Source organism: Molossus molossus, unplaced genomic scaffold (assembly GCF_014108415.1).
Source record: "Molossus molossus isolate mMolMol1 unplaced genomic scaffold, mMolMol1.p scaffold_m16_p_1, whole genome shotgun sequence".
NCBI classification, from domain to species: Eukaryota; Metazoa; Chordata; class Mammalia; order Chiroptera; family Molossidae; genus Molossus; species Molossus molossus.
This window is the reverse complement of record NW_023425344.1, coordinates 247,529,926-247,552,276: the sequence shown is the minus strand read 5'-3', so window position 1 is coordinate 247,552,276 and position 22,351 is coordinate 247,529,926. Positions and strand designations below refer to the sequence as shown.

Genomic DNA, 22,351 nt, shown 5'->3' with positions numbered 1-22,351 from the left:
AAAAGGTAAAACGAAATGAAAAGGAAAAAAAAAGAAAAGAATCAACAAAATCCAGGGGAGTTTTTTTTTTTTTTTTAATAGTAAGAGAAACCAATTGCCTATAACTGTAATACATGCAACTGAAAACAAACAAACAAAAATGTATTTAAGCTATAGCAGAGTCCCCTTTGCTACAGTTTGATTTCTTTTTCCTTCCTTTCTTTTTTAAACTCTTACTAACCAAGTTAAAATTCTGTTCCACCTTCACCGAGGAGCCCTGCTGGGCCTGGGGTTGCATGTTCCCTTACTGCCCAGGTACCACTTTATGGTCTGATCTTTAAAAAAAGGGGGTGATGCTGACTCCCTCAATTCCCTCCCCCCTGCACCTGGAATTGTAGCCCCTTCTCCTCGCTGCTCCTGCCCAGTAGCCTCCTGGCTGGGCACTCCGTGCCGTGGTGTTCTGTTTACTGGCTGGGCGTCGTTATTTTCTCTCTGAATTCTCCGAGATTCTCAGGGTTCAGACTTCCTCCTTCTGTTTATGCTCTCTGTGTGCATGGCGGCTGAGCCAAAGCAGTGCTGGGGTCTGTGGGACCTGAGAACCACAGCTTCCTGAACTCAGCCGTTTTTAAACGTGTTGCATGGAGGACCTGATTTTTAACAAGTGTCAGGAGTCAGCATTTCCGGGTCATTCATTCCTCAGCTGTCAGGCACCGTGGATGCTGATGGGAAAGAAAAATGTGGAGTCATCTCCAGGTTTATTTCCTCCTGTGATATGTGACTTCAGTCTTGACTGTGGTCTCTACGCCCCCCCCCCCCCCCGCAACAACGGGGAAATGGGAACGTGTCTAAGGGACGCCTGGTCAGGCTGGTCACTGGAGTCGGGCCACTAAGCTCCATCCAGAAAGGGGCCGTGGGTTCCTGACTCCCACGTCCCAGGTTCTTCGTGCCTGGAACCCAGCTTTTTACTTTAGTTTATAGGTGGCACTTTTCATCCAGGGACGCGTCACGAAGATGTGTGTAGTCTAGTGTTTGTGGGTCCCGATGCAGCCTAAGAGAAGATTATCGGAGGAGCTTGGACAAGTTGTTTTAGGGCAGAAGCTGCTGAAGACTGAAGCAGATCAGAAGGCCTGGATTGAGGGAAAAAGGGGGACATCCTCTGCTAGGCTTTTGCCGGTGACATTCAGAGAATCTGTCACCTCCGGTTTGTCCTGGGGATGCAAGCAGGCACTGTGACATGTCCACATTGCTGATGTGTGTGTGTGTGTGTGTACACGCTGTGCACACATGTATGATCTCTGTGTAATAGATGTGCAAGCACAAGGTTTTCTAACTAGGGAAACGCATGGTTTCACCTTCCGTTGCCCTTAGGCCTGCCCATTCCAGGATCGGCCCCCAGTTCCATGGCCCCCTGCTGAGGTCACCCCAGAGGACGCATCTGTCTCCTGTGGGTGTCCCGAAGCCAGGGTGCAAAGACCTCAGCGTCTGGCTGGAGTATAAGGGGTGCTGTGCATTTGCATTCCAGCAGTTCAGAGAGCTCCGGGGGTTTCCCCGAAAGCCCAGCACAAGAAGAGAGTGGAAGGGTCCTGTGTTCCCTGCAGGCGTAAGCTTAGGGTTGGAGTGGTCGGCTTCCTCCACCTCCCCGAGTAGTTCACTGAGGATGGTTCGGGCACCCTGCCTCCCAGCAGCGCCTGAAATGCTGCTACCTCACTGGGAAAGGCCACAGAGGGGTGGGGAATTTGAGATATAACCTCACCCTCCCTGGCTCAGGGTGCAGAGGGGACCTGCTGCCCCAGGGTATCTCAGCAGCTCGCTTCTTGAGGAAATTGGGGTTGGCAGCCATGGACACAGGTGCTTTGGGACCTCGTGAGGGGGTGTGCCTGCACTCCTGCTTCTGATGGCACGACGCAGCTGCCGGGGAGGACATTCTCATCCCTGCTGGAAGGAAGAAGACAGGTTTTGGAGGTGGTGTTGGGGGAGCATGATTGTTCTCGCCTCGCCCTTTTCTGGGATGCATTAAATGACAGCATGCAGGGGAGCAAAAATAGTTGAGGCGGTGATTCACCGGTGACAGATATCAGGGTGCACAGGAGGGGAGGTGCCCAGAGGAAGGGGCCTGGCTCACCGTGCTGGGAGGGGTGTGCTTCTTACCTCCTTTCAGTGGCCACGGCTTCTCCAGAAGGTGGACTGTGGGGGTCCCCAGGTGGTCATGTGGAAGCCCATCTCTCCTCTACCCTCCCTCTGTGCCCCCACCCCCAGCGGGCCTCTCTAAGCCCAGCCAGGCCCAGGTGGTGAGGGGAGCCCATGAGCGCCTTCCCTGCATCAGAACCCCGCTCCCAGCCCCTGAAAGGGCTGTGGGTCAGCAGGCAGCCCAGGAAAGGCTGAATGTGGGTTTGAATTGTGTTCGTGTCTCCCATGTAATGACCGTGAAGGAGCTCTTTAATCATAGCTCTCTGTGCAAGCTCTCTGAGACCCCAGCCCCCCTTCCTGTTGCTCCTCTTCTAAAGGACACTTACACATGTGCCCCCCAACTCCAGCCCAAGGCAGCCAGGGACCCAGAGACCGTGATGGGTGCCTGACTTAGAATGGGAAGTGGGAAGTGGGACTTGGGGAGTCCTAGCTCCCCATGGAGGACTTCTTGGTCCCTCAAATGCTCCGGTGCCAGGCAGCACACCACGTCCCCTCTGGGCCTGCCCTGGGGCCCTCGTCCTGGCAGGTTTCCACGGTGACTTGTGGGGTTCACTTAAATGCTTGCATTCCCTTTCTGCTTTGTTTTATTATTATATATATTTTTATAATGAAACGAAAAACAAGTTCGCGTCTTTGCCAGTCCCCAGACCTTGGTAAATTAAAAACCAAGGAAAAAGACATGAAATAATACCTGTGGAGTGAAGGAATTTATTATTTGAGTAACCCCCCCTTCTCCCACGAGACCCGGGCAGCTCTGAAATTGCGTAACAAAGAAGGTGCCTTAGAATCTTCTGTTCCTGCTGTCTCGGCCACGCCCCTGCCCCTCCCCCCTCTCCCCCAAAAGCCTGAGAGACAGATGATGGTTAGGGCTAGGACCTGTCTGGTGAGCACCTATGCTGGCTCCTTTAAGGTGAAATTCCACTTCTTTCAAATAGGAAATTGCCAAAATGGATGTCATCGTCTGCTAATTAGATGTATTTTAACTGTGGGATCATTTTACCAACTAGTACTGTTATTATGTGCTTCCGTGTGAACCGCGCTGGAGCTGCTAAAACCGGAGCCTGCGGCCCTGGCAGACGGCTCCAGGAGCTGGGCCGTGGATGTTCTCCTTGGTGGCAGCTGGTCCCCGGGTGGTTGGCCCAGAGATGGCCAGGCCAGACCTCTCGCCGAAGTTCGAGCCCTGAAGCTTCTTGACACGTGCCCCCTTTTCCCCTGCGACCACCTTCTTTATGTGCTGAGCTCTTCAAATGGGGGACCCCCCAAATCACACCCTTCTCCCTCTAGCGGTCACCATCCCCCCTAGAAGCAACAAATGACCACATGTTTTGAGTGTGCCCACCCCAAACAGGCCGGCCTTGGGTTTTCAAACCCAGCTGGCTTCCCTCTCTCTCCTCTCTCAAGCAAACCGGAAAAAGAGTCCCAATTTCCCGTCAGGTGGGGGGGAGGTGGGCTGGAATCGGGATAATGATGCTTAAATGTGAGCCATGCCTTTGACTTCGTCTGATTTCTCTCTCTCTCCTCTCTTCCTGCCCCACCCCCTTAATACATAGCATTTTTATCATCCTTAAGATAAAGTAGCTGGCAAAATATTTAAGCGATCCGAAAGAAATGTTTTTATTTGCCCGCGTGCGAATTGGGTTATCTGCCTATCTTGTTTATGAAATTTGAGGCTGCCTTTCCTGCAGTCTGCTCGACTCTCAAATCTTTCCCGGCTCCCATTTCCATATTTCTGCGTGCATGTTCTTTGTTAATCACTTGGCAAGCGCTTATTTGAATATTAAAAATTTCTTTAATCATCAAAGGCAGGAGCACAGTCTCATGAATATTCATATTTTTCCCCCTCCTCATTACCCCGCAGTAAAAGCCAAACAGCCATCAATCGCCCTCATTACAGGCTCTGGCGTTTTGATTGGCTGCCGGCTGCCCAGAGCTTTTTATTTTTTTATTTTTTCCCTTCTCCTATGAGCTGTCTTGTACCTGCCAACAGCCCCCCCCCCAAAAAAAAAATCAACAATGCAAGAATAAATTTCTCTGGTTGAAAAACAACTTTGCAAACTTGTCAAACAGTCCTTGTGGCTTGCTGCTGCCAAAGCGGCCACCAGCACTACCTGCGCCCCTAAATAAAAACCCAGGAAAAAAAAAAGGGGGGGGGAGTGGAGAGGAAAAATTAAATAAATAAATAAAGAGGGAGAAACTTGAGCCTCGGCGATGAATATTTGTCAAGAGAGTTGACGTAAGTTTCATTTGCATAATGACTTTGTACTTCTGCATTAATAAAATTTGCATATGAAGCCATGTTAATTACTCCTGATCATGCTTTTTGCATTCATGCATAGTAATTTTCTCCGACTTGTGAGAATTAATGTCTTGGCATGGGGGGAGGGGGCGCGGGGATTGTCAGGTTTCCTTGCCAGTGGCCCTCACTCACAGGCGCTGGCTCCCTGTCTGTCTGTCGCCCTCCTGGATCTATGACTCATTTTTGCACTAACAGTAGGAGTTCTTGGCTTTAAAAAATGTATCAATTGAAAGGCACCGGTAGGGGGAAAATATACATCTGCACAGTGTATTCCAGACCTCCTCTCCTGGCTGGGCGTCTGCAACCCTCCCCGGTGGGAGGGGACGCCCGAGGATTCAGCCTTGGGAAAGGCTCGCATTCCCCTCAAAACCAGGCTGGGCCTTTGCCAGGCGGGTTTTTGTGTCTACACGTCGGTGGGTGTGTGCGTGTTTGCGGGGGAAGTGCGCATGCGCGAGGCATGAAGCGGGCGGGGGGGAGGTGGGGCCCTCCTGGATGGAAACAGACCCCCTCGGGATGGATGCACCGAAAATTACCTTACACCCCGGTCTGGAGCTTCCGAAACGTTTTGGGGGGTCTTCTGCTTGGGCTTTCTGGCGGCACCTCTTTGTAGGGATGCACACTCACAGTGAGAGTCTGACCCCGCGTGGTCCGGGCACCTGGCCCCGGTGTCCTCACCTGCGAGGGGCGGGGCCGTGGTCCTGTGGTCCGAGGGAGGCTGCGGGCGTAATGAGATGCTGTACGTCGGCGCCGATCCTTTCTCTCTCCCTGATGAAAGCGAACTGCCCCCGTAGGCAGGCCAGCCAGCCAGGGGCTTGTTTTTAAGCCACCTGGATCCCGGTAGAGCTGGAATGGCGTCTCGGCGTCCCTCTGCCACATACCGGGCGCACGTGCGTCCCTTCCCGGTCCAGAGGGGCCCCAGACCGCCAAGGAAAGTGGTTTCTGCAGGAGGGGCCTGCGGGGCTTCTTAGGGTGCCTTTCTCGGGGGGTGCTAGGAAGAGTCCCAGAGTGGGAAGTGAATGATGGTGAGCAGTTACTGAGTGAGTGCTGGGGGCTCAGAGAGCGTGACTGGCCTGGGTCACACGGCCAGAAACGGCAGAGGAGACCTTGCAACCCAAGCCTCTGGCTCCCAGGCTGTGCCTGTCTGAGCTCCGGGTGTCCTGTGTGTGCACCTCTGGTCACAGGGTCTGAGGTGCTCCGGCCCGTGTGCTGGGTTCCCTGGCAGACACCCCCTCCTGGAGAAGGAGCAGGAGCTGGGAGGTGGCCTGGGACAGGCACTGAGGCCAGACACAGTCCTCACCTTGGCCTTTAAAATAAAACTCAAGATTCTTAGAACATAAAATTCACCGCTTTAACCATTTAAGGTGTGCACGCAGTGGTTTTGAGTATATTCACACTGGCAGGCAGCTGTCACCACTGTCTAACGCCAGGACATTTTCATCCTTCCCAAAGAAACCCCTGCCCCTGAGCCCTCCCGCGCCCACTCCTCCGGCCCCTCATCTGTGGCTGTCTCTGGGTTCGCCTGTTCTGGACTCTTCCTCACATGCAGCACACAGTAGGTGGCCCCTCCCAGCACCCTGGGCTTGGGCATCGCTCCAGGCGAGGATTTCTGGAGCTGCCCCTTGGGGCAGGCTGAAGATGCTCCAGCTGGGGACCTCGTCCCGAGCAGAGGGTCCTCTGCAGGCAGTTTAGGACTGGAAGCCTCACCCTTGCTGGCCCCTCCCCTGTCTCCACTGAGCCCACTCTGGAGCAGGTGGACTTCAGCAAGGTGAGAATTCCTAATGAGGTGTGGAAGCCCCCCCAGGGCAGCCTAGCTCCCTGCCCCTCCCTGAGTTGGGATGACTTTACCTTTACAGACTCTGGCCTAAGCCTGACCTTTCCAGAAGGTGTGGCTGGACCTCCCCTGTGGTCTTTCCTTCCAGCCATGGGGACACAGGTTCTGCTCAGTTCTGGCTTGGACAGTGTCACCAGGCCTGGGGGCTCTGTTGGTTTTCTCAGCCCTGGTAAATGCTGGTGATTGTGTTGTGGCTTCACCCAGAACCTGGGCGCCCACCCAGATTTGCTCTTTTGCAACCTCCGATGGCCTGACTGAGCCCACAGACCCTCAGGTCCCCTTATCCCCCACAGCGCTCCCTTTCAGGATCCTGGGGCGCCCTGGTCACTCCACCCCAGCTGCAGCCTCAGGGGGAAGCAGGACACATCCAGGCTTTGGAGACACAACTGGGTTCAAGTTCCAAACCTCCCTGAGCCTCAGTCTCCCCCCGTGGGATGGGGATGCTCTTCTCTGCCGAGCAGGTTGGTTGTGATAGGTGTTCAGCACAAAGCCGCTGTCACAGTCATGGATGATCAAGAGCCTTTTGGGGTCTGTAGGCAAGGCCTCCAGAGTGGACAGGGTCAGACGTGCAGTGTCCAGGATGTTCAGTTAAGGAGGCAGGTAACACTGGTCTCAAGTGTTGACCTTCCTTGGGGCCTGCCTTCATTCTGGGGCCTTGCCTTCTGCTCAGCATCTGTGGCTGGAACTGCTTATGGGGCCCTTGGCCACGCCCTTCCTGGGCTTTGGGCTCAGAAACATCTCGAGCCCTGGTCCTAGCCCTGTAGGAGGTCTTCCTTGGCCCAGAGGAGCCCAAGGGGTTGGTGTTAGTTTTGGCCTCCTGGCAGGACATTGGCATGTCTTCTCAAATGCCCTGATGCCCCCAATCCTGGGTAACAGGCAAAGAACCTCGGTTCTGGAGCCAGGCAGCCAGGGTTTTGGTGGGGCTGACTGCTGGTGTGTGCAGCTTTCTGCGGTCACATCATCAGTTTCCTGGTCTGTGCAATGGGTGCTGGGAGCCCCGCCCCATGGCATGTTGGGAAACTCACTCAAGGTGAACACTGGCTCCTGGCTCACAGTGGGTTTTCGGGGCCATGTGGCTCTTCTGGTTGGAGGATCCCGCATGGGGCCGTGGAGTGGGCAGGTTGCCTCCTGCAGACCTGTGTGGGGTGGTGAGCAGCATCGGGTGGCCTCCCTGGCAGAGCCGGCCCAGGGCCCAGCTGCCTGTCCTCTTGTTGATGTTTTCTTTTTGTCTTTCTGATGCTTCCCGGCTCAATTATTTACCCAGGGAATTTGGGCTTCTTCACTTGTGGTTTTGGCAAGGGCTTCACACAAATGTTTTGCCCTGGTGGTCTCTTAGCCATTTAAGATAAACGGCCAAATCAAATGCAGGCCATGCCGGGGAGCTGAGCCCTGGCCCTGCATCGTGGCCGTCAGACCCAGGAGGCATTAGGAGGGGCACTGGGCAGTGCCAGGGTTTTCTTGGAGGTTGGGGGGCATTCAAAGCCTTCTGAAAGGCCTTGGGTTGCTGAGGAGGACCGCGGCCGGAGAGAGGCACCAGCTGGCCGTTCGCCAGGCTGGAGGTTAACCAACCAGTGCCCTGGCACTCCGAGGTGGACTGGAGGTCCCCAGGCCTATGCAAACAGCCCATCCTGATAGAGCAAACAGTGGTGGCCTGGGGTTTCCCAGAGGGGGGTGGTCCGGATTTTTGGGAACAGATGCCCAAATGGAGCCTGCTCCGAAACACCTCAGAAGCCCCCTCCTGGGGGGGCCTACCTGGGAGTGGGTACCCTGACAGCTCCCTGCATTAGGCCCCAGGGATGGGAGTCTGGCCCCAGGACAGCCCAGCCTGGCAGCTGTGGAAGCGGCATCCCTCAGGCCCTTGCCTGTGCCCCAGTGGTCTTCCTGCAGGGCCTGGCACCCTGGACGGGCGGCCTGCAGCCCTCTGCCCCGGGCCCCTGTTCCGCACCCTGAGCCCCGTGTACAGTCCAGGGCCCGACTGACCAGTCTTTTCTATTGTTTTTTCTCCAGGGCCGTGCAGGCCTGCCCAGCTGCCCGCGATGGCCCCCATAGCTGCCTCCTCCTCCCACCCTCACACATCCGTCATCACCTCACCTCTGCGCGCCCTGGGCGCTCTGCCGCCCTGCTTCCCCCTGCCGTGCTGCAGCGCGCGCCCCGTCTCGGGCGACGGCGCTCAGGGTGAGGGTCACACGGAGGCTCCTTTTGGATGTCAGTGTCAGTTGTCAGGTAACAGACGCCGCGGTGGGGGGCGGGCTCCCGGGGGGGCGGGGTGCGCCCCGGCAGAGCTAGCGGCTGCCTCTCCCAGGTGGGCTGGGGCCAGGTGGGAACCCAGGGGGGCCGTGCAGCCCCTGCCCCCAAAGGCATTTTTTTGGGGGGGGAAGTGGTGAAAAATGCCGACAGAACTGAGCATCAGTGCCCTGGTCCCATGGGTCAGGAGGTCCCCCATGCCTTCACCCATTCTGAGAGTCTCCCAGAATGCAGCCCCCAGCCTCCACATTTCATCTCTTTGGGCTGTTTAGCTAAAGCTTAATTGGATAACGCTTAACATCTGAGGTTTTCTTCTGCCCTCGCCACTGCCACCCCTCCCCCGCCCCAGCCACTGCCCCGCCCCCAGGCATGACCCGGAGAAGATTCCGTGGTTGCTGTCTGTGTACACTGCCGAGCGTCCAAAACGCGTCTCTCTGCGAGAATGTGTTGCCCATTGACTGAGGAAGAAAAGCACTCTAAAGGAGCCTTTCGGGGACGACGAAGCCTTGTGGGGTGTGTTGGGGGGCTGGGGCGGAGCTCTGTGTTCACCTGAGGGGCTGAGCACCTACTGTGTGCCTGGCTTTCAGTTGAGGTGACTGCCCGTTTTACAGGTGGGCACACATGGGCAGTGAATGACTCAACTTGGCCACCGTTGCCTCCCCCCACTCTGTCCCCAGAAAAACCCCAATTCCTTCTCTGGCCTGGGGCGCCTGGAATTGGCGGGCAGGGCCTCTCCTGCTCAGGGTCTTGGTGTGAAGAGGCCGCAGCAGCCAGGATGCCGACTTGGACGGTGAAAGGAGAATGGATTTTACTGGGCAGGGTTTGCTTTTAGTGGAAACAGTCCCAAAGGAGGGCCCTGTTGTGGCCACAGCTCCGTAGGGGGTCACAGGCAGCCCCAGCTCCATGGTCTTGCTGCTGGTGGGGTAGCCTGCGACCTTTAGCATCCCACTGTGACAGACGGTGTCGTCATAGGTACCGGGCTTGTGCCTTGAATGCACAAGGCCAAGATGACATCGCCTGGGAGGGGGTCACACAGCAGCCAGGTCGGCCCGGTGTCCAGGGGGACGGGGGCTCCTGTCCCGGCGCCGCAGGTCTGTGCTGTGATCCCTGCTCGCTGAGCAGTGGGTGCCTGCCCTGCCCTCCTGGCTTCCTGTAGTTAGTGCTGCAGCCCTGCAGCCACTCAGGGGGGCCGAGCTATCGAAGATCAGCCCCAGTGTTTGTGACTGGACTCGGTCAAGTTCTGCGGTGCAGAAACACGATATCCCCGGCGCTCGGGGCTTTGCTTAACCCTCTGCTGGCTCTGGGTCTTCTAGAAGCCACTGTGCCGTGTGGGAGCAGTTCCATCCCCATTTTACAGATGGCGACATCAAGGCTCGGGCAGGCTGAGTGGCTGGGCCAAGGTTAGGGACCTAGAATTTGTCATCGTGATGTCTCCTGGCAAGGCCACCCTCTTACAGCTAAGCCACATGCCTCGGCCTCCGTCCAGGGGACGTTCCTCACACACCCACTCTCAGCCACAGTGCCACCTGCTTCCTTTTAGGGACCGTGTATTGAGGGCCTGCTGTCCGCTGCCTTGTGCTTGGCATTCTGTGTGCATTCTTGAGTTTAATCCTCACAGCGACCTTAGGAGGTAGGTTCACTCCCTACTTTGCAGATGAGAGAATGAGGCTCAGAGGCACTGAGGCGTCCTGGCTCTCAGGCGTCCATCCATTCACTCATCCATCCGTCCACCAGGAGCCATTTCTTGGGCACCTAGTTTGCATGCACGGCAACCAAGGCAGAGTCAGGTGCATGGGGCCCTGCCCTCAGGCAGCTTGCAGTCTGGGGGGAGGAGTGGGCAGGGGACCTGTACGTTAGGAGGACCCTTCGGAGGGGAAGGAGGAGCAGAGGTGGGATTTGATCCTGGGGCGGTCATCCAGCACCTGTTTCATCTTTGGCATTGGCTCCTCGTTTTGGAGGCCTTCTTGATTTTTTGTTGTTTTGTTTTGTTAATGCTCACCCGAGGATATTTTGCCATTGGTTTTTAGATAGAGTGGAAGGAAGGGAAGGAGAGAGGGAGGGAGAGAGAGAGAGAGAGAGAGAAACATCAGTGTGAGAGAGACACATCTTTTGGTTGCCTCCCACATGACCCTGGCCAGGGCCTGGAATCGAACTTGCGACCCTTTGGGCTGATGCTCTAACCGTTGAGCCAAATGGGCCAGGGTGCCTTCTTGGGTTTTATAACTTGATGCTACGAGGACCCAGAGCCCGGGAGCAGTCCCCATACTTGTTGGCGGTGTGTGTCTGTGCCTGGGGTCCCTGGGACCTCTCCTCCTGATTTTTTCGGGGGCTTGCTCTCAGCCTCTGGCGCTCCACCCTGATTCTTAGCACTACCCCCTTTCATCACTGGGTCCCCATTAATCAGCCAGCGCCAGGTCATGCCACCATATTGTCCGACCAAGTTCAACCTGAAAACATCCTAGTCCAGTGATGTTTGTCCCTTGCAGCTTCTGACCCCAGCGCCGGGCTGTCTGCTTAAGTGTGTTTGGTTCCTGTTTAAGTAGTAGTTGGGGTGGAGTTGTTACATTGCCAGTTACCCGGTAGGAAGAAGCAGGCTCCGTGCAGGTGGGGAAGGGCCTCGTCCTCACTTTGTCTTGACCCTTTTTGGATCAGGACGCACTGAACCCATCTCTTCAAATTAACACGGAAAACCCCGGTGTGACGGCGTTTTGCACGGGTTAATTGCATGCTCACAACGCATTCACGGTTATTTATAGAAGGGTGAGAGTTTGTGGGGGAGAACACCACACAGGTATGCGTGCTTCTCGGGCTGGTAGCACCCCAAATAGCCCCACCTTCCGGGACCCTGACCCAGACCTCCTCCTCGTGGTCAAGGTGGGAGAAGGGACTGCTGACCCCTGCTCACCCATTGCTTTTCGACTCGGCCGAAAGAATGGGCAGCTGAGTTCAGGCCCTTCCTAGAAAGTGACTTCATCGGCTACCCATGGAGTCCGGAGGCTTGGGCTGTGGTCCTGGCCCTTAGTGTACCTGGCTGGTGACCTTGACCAAGTCCTTCTCCCACCTCTGGGTCTGTTTCCCCTTCTACAAAAACACACACATGCATATGTATCTGTGATATATATATGTAACATTAAAAAATTGTGTTGGTCTGTTTTGATTATGGAGTTACTAGGGATGACCGGACATGGGGCTTGGCTAGGGTCCCCAGGGCAGGGTGAGCTGTTTGGAGAAGTTTGAAAACCACTGGGCTTTGGCCTGAACACTTCCCCGTCCTGAGGCTTCTAGGATTCAGAGGCAGGCATCAGAGTGTATCAGACTCTGGGGTGAAGGCTGCTTTGTCCTGTATGACTGTGTGACCTTGGAGAAGTAATTTCCCTCCCTCTTCCTCAGTCTCCCCACTGATAACGGGGGTAATGCTAGTGCATGTTTTGAAGGGTTGTTCTGAGGACCGAATGAGGTCACACACCAGGGCTGAGAAAAGCACGCAGGGCTGAGCCCTGTAGACATCACGGTTCGTGTGTGAGCAGAATGGGTTTCAAGAACATCACGCCATCCGTGTCACTACTGTGTGGACTGTCGCTTCAGGCTGGCTCCTGAGTGCCCGTTCTGAAAGGCATCTAACCTCTCGGGTGGCTCAGATCACTTTCCAGCCTTGGGAGGTAGGAAAGGAAGCTGGAGACTTGACTGCAGAGCCCAAACCCGCAAATGATCAGCAGCCACATTGATTAATACGTGAGCTTGGTGACGTTCAAGGTCTCGTGCAAGAACACACCGGTCCCCAGCTCGGGGAAGTGGAAATGTTTGGATTTAATAGAAGGAGTCAGCTGCTGTCATTAGTATCTGCTGAAATCACTGGGCAATCCTGTAAAGTTAAATTCAATTTACTTTTCTACAGAAATTGTGCTTGCTGTGTTATTTAACTAGTCTGGGGTTTCTTGGCTTGGGTTAAAGGGACAATAAAGATAAAAGAATACCTGTAAGTAAATAGTAGGGTTTAACAGTAGACTCTATCGTTTTCTCCTCCTTCAATTATATCCCAGTGTGCATTTTGTGTTGGTTTTTATAACCGGAGCCGTCCAATGGGACGCCGTGGATTAGACCACCCTCGCTGGGGAGGCTTGGTGCAATTAATACAGTCTGTCTGGAAAGTGGCCTTATTTCTGGAAGTTTTATGTTAATGATATGGTCTGTGCTTTGCACATTTCATACCAGAACAAGAAGCAAGCTGTAGTTTCATTCTGGACTGGGTTTGATTAACACCGGAGGATCAGTGGGAAGCCGAGGGTCGCTGCGGCCGAGGTGGCAGCGCCCCAGGCCCCCGCCGGTGCACCGCCCCGATTCTCGTGCAGGGGTGCAGAGGTGCCCCAGTGGGGTGTGAGAGCCTCCATGGAGACTCTGGAGGGAGGGGTGAGTATGCGCTGAAGAGGAGGAGGCGTGTGGCTGAGCGTGTGTGGACAGAAGCGCTCCGGCGGGGAAGGTTCCAGACACGCTCTTGACTTCCCTTTGCCACATCGCGTTTGTAGCTGGGTCTTTCTGGGCCAGCTGGTCCCGGGGTCAATGGCGGTTGGCTCGCTGTTGGAAAAGGGCTCTCAGGGGAGTTATTAAAAATTTAGAGTCATCTGTATGCCTTGTGATGTCTGCATCACCCAAAGGGCCGGAGGTCCAACAGATGCCCCCCAAGGGGGAGTTCTGCACGCCAGCCCCTGGACTCTGTCTGCTTCTGGGATCACACCACCCCGGACTGCCTGCCCTTAGAACCCCAGTCGGTGAACGTGCTGGGAGAAGCCATGGAGCGCTGCAAGGCCCCCTGGGTGGAGGGAGCCACCTCTGCGGCTGGTGGAGGTGGCCAAAGGCTTCAGGGCGTGGGTACACTCCAGCAAAGTCCCCTGCCTGCCAGGGCCTGGGAGTTACATCTCCAGCATCAGTGGGGGCTGACTGCTGGGGAGTGGGGGCGGGGCAGCTGGGGGAGGGGTGGCTGCTGCCCAGTGTGGGGCCGGGGCACCTACCAGTGTGACTGTCCTTAGATAAAAGGGTTCCCAGCAATGTCCAGACGGAGACCGCGGCCAGGCCAGATTCTACCCCGCTCCGTGAGCCGCCCCTTCAGACGTTCCGAAGGCAGAGCTAAATCAAAGAATTCTGCTCAAATCCGTACAAGATGTTGCTGTTTTTCCTGCTCTGACAGGAGAGGCATTTGGAAGTGCAGTTTCTTTCTTTCTTTCTTTTCTTTTTTTTTTTTTTTTTATAGCTGTCTTAAAAAGGAGTTTGGCTGTTTAGCACAGCTGGTGCTCATTACATTATGCACTGGCAATAAAATAGCATGTGTAATTAATTTTTAATGCAGCCTGGATGCAGCCCTTTAAAGCAGTTAGTGGATGTGAAGAACCAGCACTGGCCACCGACACCAGAGCGCTCAGGGCCAGGCCGCCACGTTCTGCAGCTTTGAAGGGAACCCGAAAGTGGCCGGGGTGGCCGGTGCCTCCACGTGGAGCCCCGCGGCCCAGGACCGGCTTCACCGCAGTGGCCTGAAGGCTTGAACTAGGCTTTAATGATCTAGGATCGGGGAGCCCTGGAGGGATGGTCTCATCCAGCCCTTTCATTATCTAGATGGGGAAACTGAGGCAGAGAGTGGGGGAGAGGCCACAAGACGTGTGCGGCTGAGCCGACCTGGATCACATTCCTCAGGCGCTGCCCACTAGACAACACTGCCCTGCTTGGTTCTTACTGAAAACTGGAGGAGACGCACTGCCCTGCTGAGACCACGCGGCAGTGCCGGTGCGTGGAGCAGCCTCGCACGTGCGGCCTCCTGGACCCCCGTCTAGCCGTCTGCTGTCGGAACACGCTTCCAGGCGGCCTCGGTGTGAGACAGTGGGGGCTGGGCTGTGATTGCTGGCCGCCCCATCTCTTCTCGGGGCTCCGCGGCCGGCATTCCTGTTTGACACGGGGTGTCATTGTGGACACATTTGGTGGAAGCGCCGCAGGCCTTGCGGATGCTCCAGAGAGGGGACCGTGCGTGGCTCGGGCAGGGGTGACTGTGACCCCGGCTAGCCACCGCCTTTCTTCAAGCCTCAGTTTCCTTACCTGTGAAATGAGGCCACTAGAACTCCCTGCTCATCATCCCCACGCTGGAGGGTCCACTGACCGGCCGCCAGCTTGCGGTGGCCACAGTTGGTCACCAGCATGGGACAGCAGAGCAGAGGGAAGTGTGAGGGGCAGGAAGGGGGAAGCTGGTGTTGGGAAGCCTCGAGTCCCACGTGCTCCCATGACAGCTTGGCCGGGGAGGTTGGCTTGGTGTGAACGGGGAGGGAGGACCCACGGCATCCCGCTCCGTGATTTCCTTCTGTGTGTCAGCGGTGTCCGAGGCACCTGCTCCGTGATTTCCTACTGTGTGTCAGCCGTGTCCGAGGCACCTGCTCCGGGATTTCCTACTGTGTGTCAGCGGTGTCCGAGGCACCTGCTCCGTGATTTCCTACTGTGTGTCAGCGGTGTCCGAGGCACCTGCTCTGTGATTTCCTACTGTGTGTCAGCGGTGTCCGAGGCACCTGCTCCGTGATTTCCTACTGTGTGTCAGCGGTGTCCGAGGCACCTGCTCCGTGATTTCCTACTGTGTGTCAGCGGTGTCCGAGGCACCTGCTCCGTGATTTCCTACTGTGTGTCAGCGGTGTCTGAGGCACCTGCTCCGTGATTTCCTTCTGTGTGTCAGCGGTGTCCGAGGCACCTGCTCCGTGATTTCCTACTGTGTGTCAGCCGTGTCCGAGGCACCTCGCGCTTTGCCCAGGCACCTCATCCTCAGATCGCCCCTACGACGAGGGAGCTCCCCACCTTTTGCTTATGAGGATCCTGGGGCTCAGAGAGGCCAGCAACGTGCCTGGTGTCACACAGGACACAAGCGGCAGGACTGAGGTTAGGACTCAGGTCTGGCTGGCCCTGGAGGCATGCTTGAAGCTCTGCCCCTGCCTTCCTGTTGGGCAGCGTGGCGGCTCAGATGGGGACCACAGAAATGCCGCTGGTGCTGGGAAACCAGACCACACTGAGACATGGCCTGGGCGGGTCCCCCAGCTCGTCCTTCCCCGGCCATGCTGGTGCTGGATCCCGGGCTAGACGCGGGGCTCACGGCGGCGGCGGCTGCACAGCAGACGTGAGACCCACGTCCTGTGATGCCGTCCTTGACTTAAGACAAACGGAAGGACTGGGCTTATGGGATCTGGGAGGACCTGGGGTGCAGGGGGGTTTCCTGCTGGGGAAGGTGGGGCTGGATGGAGATGGGGGCAGGCTTCTTCAGTGCCTGGGTCAGTGACAGATGCCGATGTGGGCTGCTAGGAGGCTGTCCTGCCAGCCCAACCAGCTTCCACCAGCCCTGGCTGGCCCCCCAGGGCTCCGAGGTGTTGATGACTCAGGGGGACACAGTAACTGACCCTCCGACAACCAGAGGGGAGTTTTGACATTGAAGGAGAGGTCTTGGGCGTGGGAGAAGATTTTCTCATCACAGCGCCCTCAAATTAGATGTCTGGGGTCAGGCTGGGAGTCAGGGACTTGGCAGCTGGCCCCACTCCAGCCTCCACCGGTCCACCCATGGCCCTGTCTCCGTCTTCCCAGCGCCTGGGCAGCCCCGGCCTTCTAGGTGCCCAGGAGGCGCTGGTGGCCGGTGACGACTCAGAGAGGCCATGCCCCCGTCTGCGAGGGACAGCAGAACGGGGCGACGGAATGCCGTTCACGCCTCTTCGTTTTTGCACACCGTCCCCTAGAAACAAGTTCTCTTCGCGCGAGGGACCAGCTGCTCTTGTCCTTGAAGCTTGAGGTGTTACCTCTGTCGTTTTTGTTGGTGGGGGAACAAAATGTACTTGCCTTTTCAAACCCGAGGGCTGGGCGGGGCGGAGGGGCTGTGTACCGTGCATATTTCACAATCAGACCCGAAGAGTCTAAACCATGAAATATCGTTTATCCAAACATAATCAAGGCTGGCCAATTCGATCCAGAAAGCGGTGGGAAGAAACCTTGGGTGCAGGGGTCCCGCTGGGTGGGGTTCCCCGTGCAGCCTGCCCCCTGAGGGCACGACCGCCTGCCCGGCTGTTCAGCCCTCTCCTTGGGAGGTGCTTAGTCGTCACCGAGAGCCGGGGGGTGGCGTGTGACCACCGTGTGGGGTCAGTAGGGCTGGAAGCATCAACCATGCTTTCCTCTCCTGTTAGAGCCCTTCTTCTACTTAGCAGTGAAGCCACCAGGCCACCATCAGGCCACTATTTCTGTGTCCCCACTGTGCGCCAGGCTCTGCAGGGGTCTTTTCAGACATGTAAGCTCCCCAGAAGCTTCTCTCCTGTAACCTGTAGTCCCCGGAGAGAAGACAGAGAAGTGAGGCGAGTTGCCGGCAATGGCTCAGCTTGTAGATGGCAGAGGTGGGATTCGAACTCGGGTCTCCTGGGGTCCGGGGGCCACAGTCTGCTACTCTCCTGGCTTTCTGACTCCCAGGCTGCCCTCCCGCTGGCCTACCTGGCAGGTGTGAGGGAGCAGCCCGGAGGGGGGAGCCAGCTGGTGGATCCCAGAGCAGCACCGGGCTGGCCAGGCTCAGGAGGATACGAAGGCCTGCGTTTGATGACTTCCGCGAAAGGGTTCAGAGGGCTGGGACTTCTCCAAGGAGGTTAATGCAGAAACGGAGCCACTACCTGCAGAGACAGGGACAGTTGGAATCTTTTCATATGTCTGGACATTTTAAAATGACTGCCTTGGTTAATGAGCGGTGAGGACGACTGTAGGAGGAGCCCACCGGGCCACGGGCGGAGGTAACCAGTCCTTCCTGCCGCGGGCTCCCTTTTCGAACGGCTCCTTGCATTTCATGAACAAGCACCTCATTTTATTCTTGATTTCATAGTAAAAGAAGCCATTGCTTGCGGGCCTACTGTGCGCCATGGCCTCTGTCTGCATCATCTCCACTGATTCTCACGATGGCACAAGGATATGCCCCCTGGAATGGTTTTCTTATTATGGTAAACTACACAAAACATAAAAGTGGCCCTTTGGAACGTGTTTAGGTGTCCGGTCAGCGGCACTGTGTTCAGGCGCATCGTTCTGGCCAGAACCACTTGTCATCACAAACTGAAACTGTCCCCCCTAAGCACGGACTCCCCACTCCTGCTGCCCCCCAGCCCACAGCCACCATCTACTTTCTGTCGCTGTCAGTTCGACTCCTCGGGGTCCCCCGTCGAGGTGGAACCACACCACGCAGTCTGTCCTTCCGTGTCTGGCTCACTGCACCGGCGTGTCCTCCCGGTCGGTCCATGTGGCAGTGTGTGAAAGGGTCTCCTTCCTCTGGAGGCTGGCTGATACCCGCTGTGCGGGTGGTCTGCCTGTTGTCCTCTCATCCTGTGGCGGATACTCGGCCGGTCCACCTCTTGGTGATTGTGAGTAATGTTGCTGTGAGCACGTACACGCGGTGGTTGGAGACCCCGCTTTGAGCGATTCGGGGTTTATACGCAGAAGAGAAATTGCTGGACCGTATGGCCCTTCTCTGGGTAACTCATCGAGGAACTGCCCCGTCTTCCACCGTGGCTACACCATGTTCCGGCCCCACCAGCAGTGCACAAGGGTCCCCGTTTGTTCTTAAGGACCCCGGGTCTTAGGGATGTGGACAACAATCGGCCTGAGTTAAGTGGTTAATACCCCTGAAGGTCTGGACTGGAACCAACTCCCCTGGGCTTCAGGCTCGGTGCCTGTAGCCACGGCCCTGGGCACCTCCTTCAGTACCTTTATTTTTTTTAATGTTTTTATTGATTTTTTTTTTTTTTTTTTTTTTTTTAGAGAGAGAGAGGGAGAGAGAAACATCGTCGTGCGAGAGTAACATCAATCGGCTGCCTCCTACACGCCCCCTACCTGGGGATCAAGCCTGGAACTCAGGCATGTGCCCTGACTCGAATCAAACCAGTGACCTCTCGGTCCACGGGAGGATGCTCAACCACTGAGCCACACCAGCTGGGCAACCTCCTTCAATGCCTTTTGTGTGAGGGTCTCTAATCCCATGGCGGCCCTGTCTCCCAGGACGGCTGGTTTTCATCCATCAGCCAAGCGTTTCACTAGCTTGGGTGTTTGGGGAAGAAAACGCTGCACATGGACAATTTTCACTTTCTTCTCTGCTGTGTCCTCAGGGCGCTGATTTGGGTTCGGGTTGGAGAAGGAGCCGTGCGTGTGGAGGGGGGACAGCGGGGATGGAGGTGGAGCTGGCTGGTCCTGAGGCCCGCCCCACCCCTCTCGAGCCTCTCGGGGTCTTCCCGTCGCTTGGGCATCATCATGCCGGCCTGCCTTCCCTGACTGGGCTGGGAGGGACTGAGGGTGCCTTCCTGTGCCTGCAGTTCCGATGGGGCACTGCGGTGCGTTGTTGAAGGGGACAGCACCTGTGGGGCTGCCCTGGGGTATGTGGGGCTGTGATTTCTCTCTGTGGTCCTGTATGGCTCCCTAGGGCTGTCCTAGCAAATGACCACAGGCTGGGTGGCTCCAGACGATGGAAATGTGCCATCTCACAGCTCTGGAGGCCACAGGTACGAACTCCAGGCGTGGGCAGGGCTGCACTCCTGCAGCCCCAGGGAGCACCCTGTCCTGCCTCTTCCAGCGCCTGGTGGCCCAGGTGGTCCGGGGCTGTGGCCGCTTTTCTCTGGCCTCTGCCTCTGTGGCTGCGTGTCCACCTCCTCAGGGTCCCTCTTCTCCTCCCCTGGACAATTAAAAGGACAACTGTCCTTGGGTTTAGTGCCCATCTGGATAATCTAGGATGATCTCACCCCAGATCCTGGTCTTAATTACATCCGCAGTGTCTGTCTTTCCGAAGAAGGTCACAGTCACAGATTCGAAGCATTTGGTTACGGACATTTTATTTTGAGGGCCACCTTTCAGCCACGACACACTCCTTGCCGGATTGTGGGCCCCTGCAGGGCAGGATCCCCGGTTTGGTGTTCTTTATGAACTCCCGAGGTCTGGGACAGGTCAGGCCCATGTGGGGAGTTTCCCAAATGTGTGCTGGGCTGAACCGGGAGATGGTCACCATGTGTCCCTCCCCCAAGGATTCTGTGATTCTCAGATGCGGCCGCCTGTGGGGAGTGCCCAGACCACCATGGTTTATGGAAGGTTGTGTGGCCCCCAGTCCTGCCCCGTGCCAAGTCAGAACACAATTATTAACACAGAGTGGGGTGGCTTTTGAAAAAAAAAAAAAAAATCCGTGGTGATTATTATGAGAAAAAATTAGCAGAGTTGAGTAGGAGCTAAAAATAGCCGGACACATACTTGCCCATAATCTTTTTTTTTTTTTAAGAAAATGTAATTATTTTTGTAAACTGACTCTGAGAAGCCAGGAGTATTTTTAGTCTGCATCTTCCAAGATGCTGAGCCGGAAGAGCAGCTTGGGGCCCACTGGAGTGTGTGCCACCGAGTCGGGCTGCACGGGCCTGCGGAGTGGAGGTCAGGAGCCAGGCCTGGGCTCCAGCCTGCTGCACGTGTATTTGATGGGGGGTAAGCCCCAAGAAGCCTGACCGTGGCCTCCGTGGGTACTGGCGGCCTGGGGTGTCCCTGCCACGCCTGATCGGGCTGGTAGCCTTGGAAGGACTGTAGCTGCTTCCGCTCAGGAGCCGGGAGGGCTGGGGCTCCCCACCCCCCGCCACCCCGGGAAACTGGCCTGACCCGCCTTCCCTGCCATGAGCCGGGTCTGAGTAGACCTGTAAGAAACAACCAGGATTTGAGGGAAAACATTCCATGGCTTTTTCACGGGGAGCCAAACATTGCCTCATGTAATTTTCTCCCTGGTTTTTCCCATTGCCTCTGCCAGGGTCCTTGGGCCTGGCACAGACCCCATAATGAAAGGCCTCGTGCATTTGTGCATTTATATGTGAGTGTGTGTATTTGTGTGTGCGTGCATATATGTGTTTGTGTTTATATGTGAGTGTATAGTATTTGTGTGCATGTGTAGGTGTGTGTGAAGATGCATGTGTATATATTTGTGTATATGTATATATGTATTTGCATGTGTGTATATGTGGTATGTGTGTATATGTGAGTGCATATATTTGTGTGCATGTGCATATGTGTATGTGTGAATGTGTGAGTGTGCATATGTATATGTGTATGCATATGTATGTGTGTATGTGTGCATGTACACGTGCACATATGCCCATGTATGCATGCACATGTATGTGTGTGGTGACATGGGGGAACTGTGTCAGCACAGAATGCCCCCACCCCCCACCGCTGGGTGTTTAAGGCTAAGGCACTGCTGATGATTTCCCCCGGAACTCTGCCATTCTTCCTGTGTGTCTGTGTGCGCCATCATGTTTCAGCGCCCAGACCCCTGAGGCCTTTGAGGGTGCTTCTCTCTCTGGGGATGAACTTGCCTTCTCAGTACTTTATGGGGAGCTCCTGACCCCCAGTCCTGTGTTGCCTTACCCCGGCCCCCAGGAATGTGTGCTGGGGGAACTCCAGCTTTGGAGATGGGCTGCTGGGTTCAAAGCCTGGCTCTGACTTCTCTGAGCTCTTTGACCTTGGCGAGTGACCTCGTCTTTATGAGCCTCAGTTTCCTGGTCTGTAAAGGAGGGTGCAGCGACGCAGTGGGATGGGCAGCCGTGGCAGTGGGTTTCATTCTCAACATCCCTCGCCCCAGTGCGCGAGGAAGGCGCAGGTGTGGACACGGAGGCGGTCTGAATTCAGAGCCCGGAGCGCTTTGCTGGACTTGGGAACCTTCCCTTCCACTGGGCCCCTCCAGCAGCAGCCCGCGTGTGGACGGTGGTCAAGGGCGGCAGGTATTCCTGTAATAGTTTTACTGTTGTTATAATGATAATTATTACCATCACAGTCATCATCATTGCCATTTCCCTGGGTGGAGGTGTCCCAGCGTCCACATGGCTTTCTCCACAGTGGCCGAGTCCCACTCCATGACATCTCGGGTTTCTGGGCCCTTTTCCTCCTTGGGATGGGACAGGCGTTCTTATGTTGCATCCCTCGCCCCCTCTGCCTCGTCTCCCTTCCTCCCTTTGGGCTTGCGTATGTTTGAGGTCTCACATAGTCTTTCTCTTCTAATTGAGATAATGAACACAGTATTTCCAGAACCGCTGCACTAAAAGTCAAGTGCAAAGTGATGGTTTTCATTTGTTGTCCTCTCTCTCCCTCTTAATATGCACCTCTTTATGGAGGGATTGGCTGAAAGCAAACAGCTAATAACCTATGGATTTATGGAGCCAGCGCGAGCAGGCTTAATAAGCTTTTATACCTGGAACCGGCATTCTGTCCCTTTAAGTTGAAACTCCAACTTGGTATTTCACAGAGCCTGGTTTCATTTATGCTGGAGCCAGACTTACTATGTGAGAGCCGTCCGCATGCTGGAATTAGTCTTAAGCTTGCTTCTGTGGCGTTGCCAAATTCCATGTTTGTGTTTTATTTAGAATTCTCTTCGCGGCCAGCCGATTCTGTTCCGGCACACAGGCGCTGTTGCGCCCCACGGAGAAAATAAGCAAGCTTGCGTTTTCTTTGGCAGAGGCCGCGGCCACAATAGACTGCGGCCTCCGAAACATTTTTTAAAAGCTATTTTAACCCATAACAGATGCATAAAGTCGGCACAGGCATGCCAGTTTTCTTAGTTTTAATTAAAAAATAATTACAGTCTAATGGGATGTTAGCGACACATTTGGATGAATGGTGGGTGACATTATCTGCAACTTATAAATGAGTGCCTCTCCGCTGGCCAGAGCAGGGGCGGGGGCCGAGTCGAGGAGGTGGTCTGGATAGCTGTTCCTCCCTGTCGGGCGGGGGCAGGGGTGGCGGGCCTGGGCATGGTGGGGTCTTGTGGAAGCCTTGGG

At 55.8% G+C, this 22,351-nt stretch overlaps 1 protein-coding gene across 2 annotated transcripts in view; it reads left to right on the top strand.

Moving 5' to 3' along the window:
- The window catches only part of BCL11B (BAF chromatin remodeling complex subunit BCL11B), a 91,436-nt gene that overhangs the window by 30,278 nt on the left and 38,807 nt on the right, over positions 1 to 22,351 (top strand). The window contains exon 3 of one of the 2 annotated variants that reach the window (XM_036257409.1): positions 8,301 to 8,516. The exons of the other annotated variant lie outside the window; for it this stretch is intronic. Within the exon in view, the coding sequence (XP_036113302.1) occupies positions 8,301 to 8,516 (216 nt within the window). The remainder of the gene's footprint in view (positions 1 to 8,300; positions 8,517 to 22,351) is intronic. 2 annotated transcript variants of the gene reach the window in all.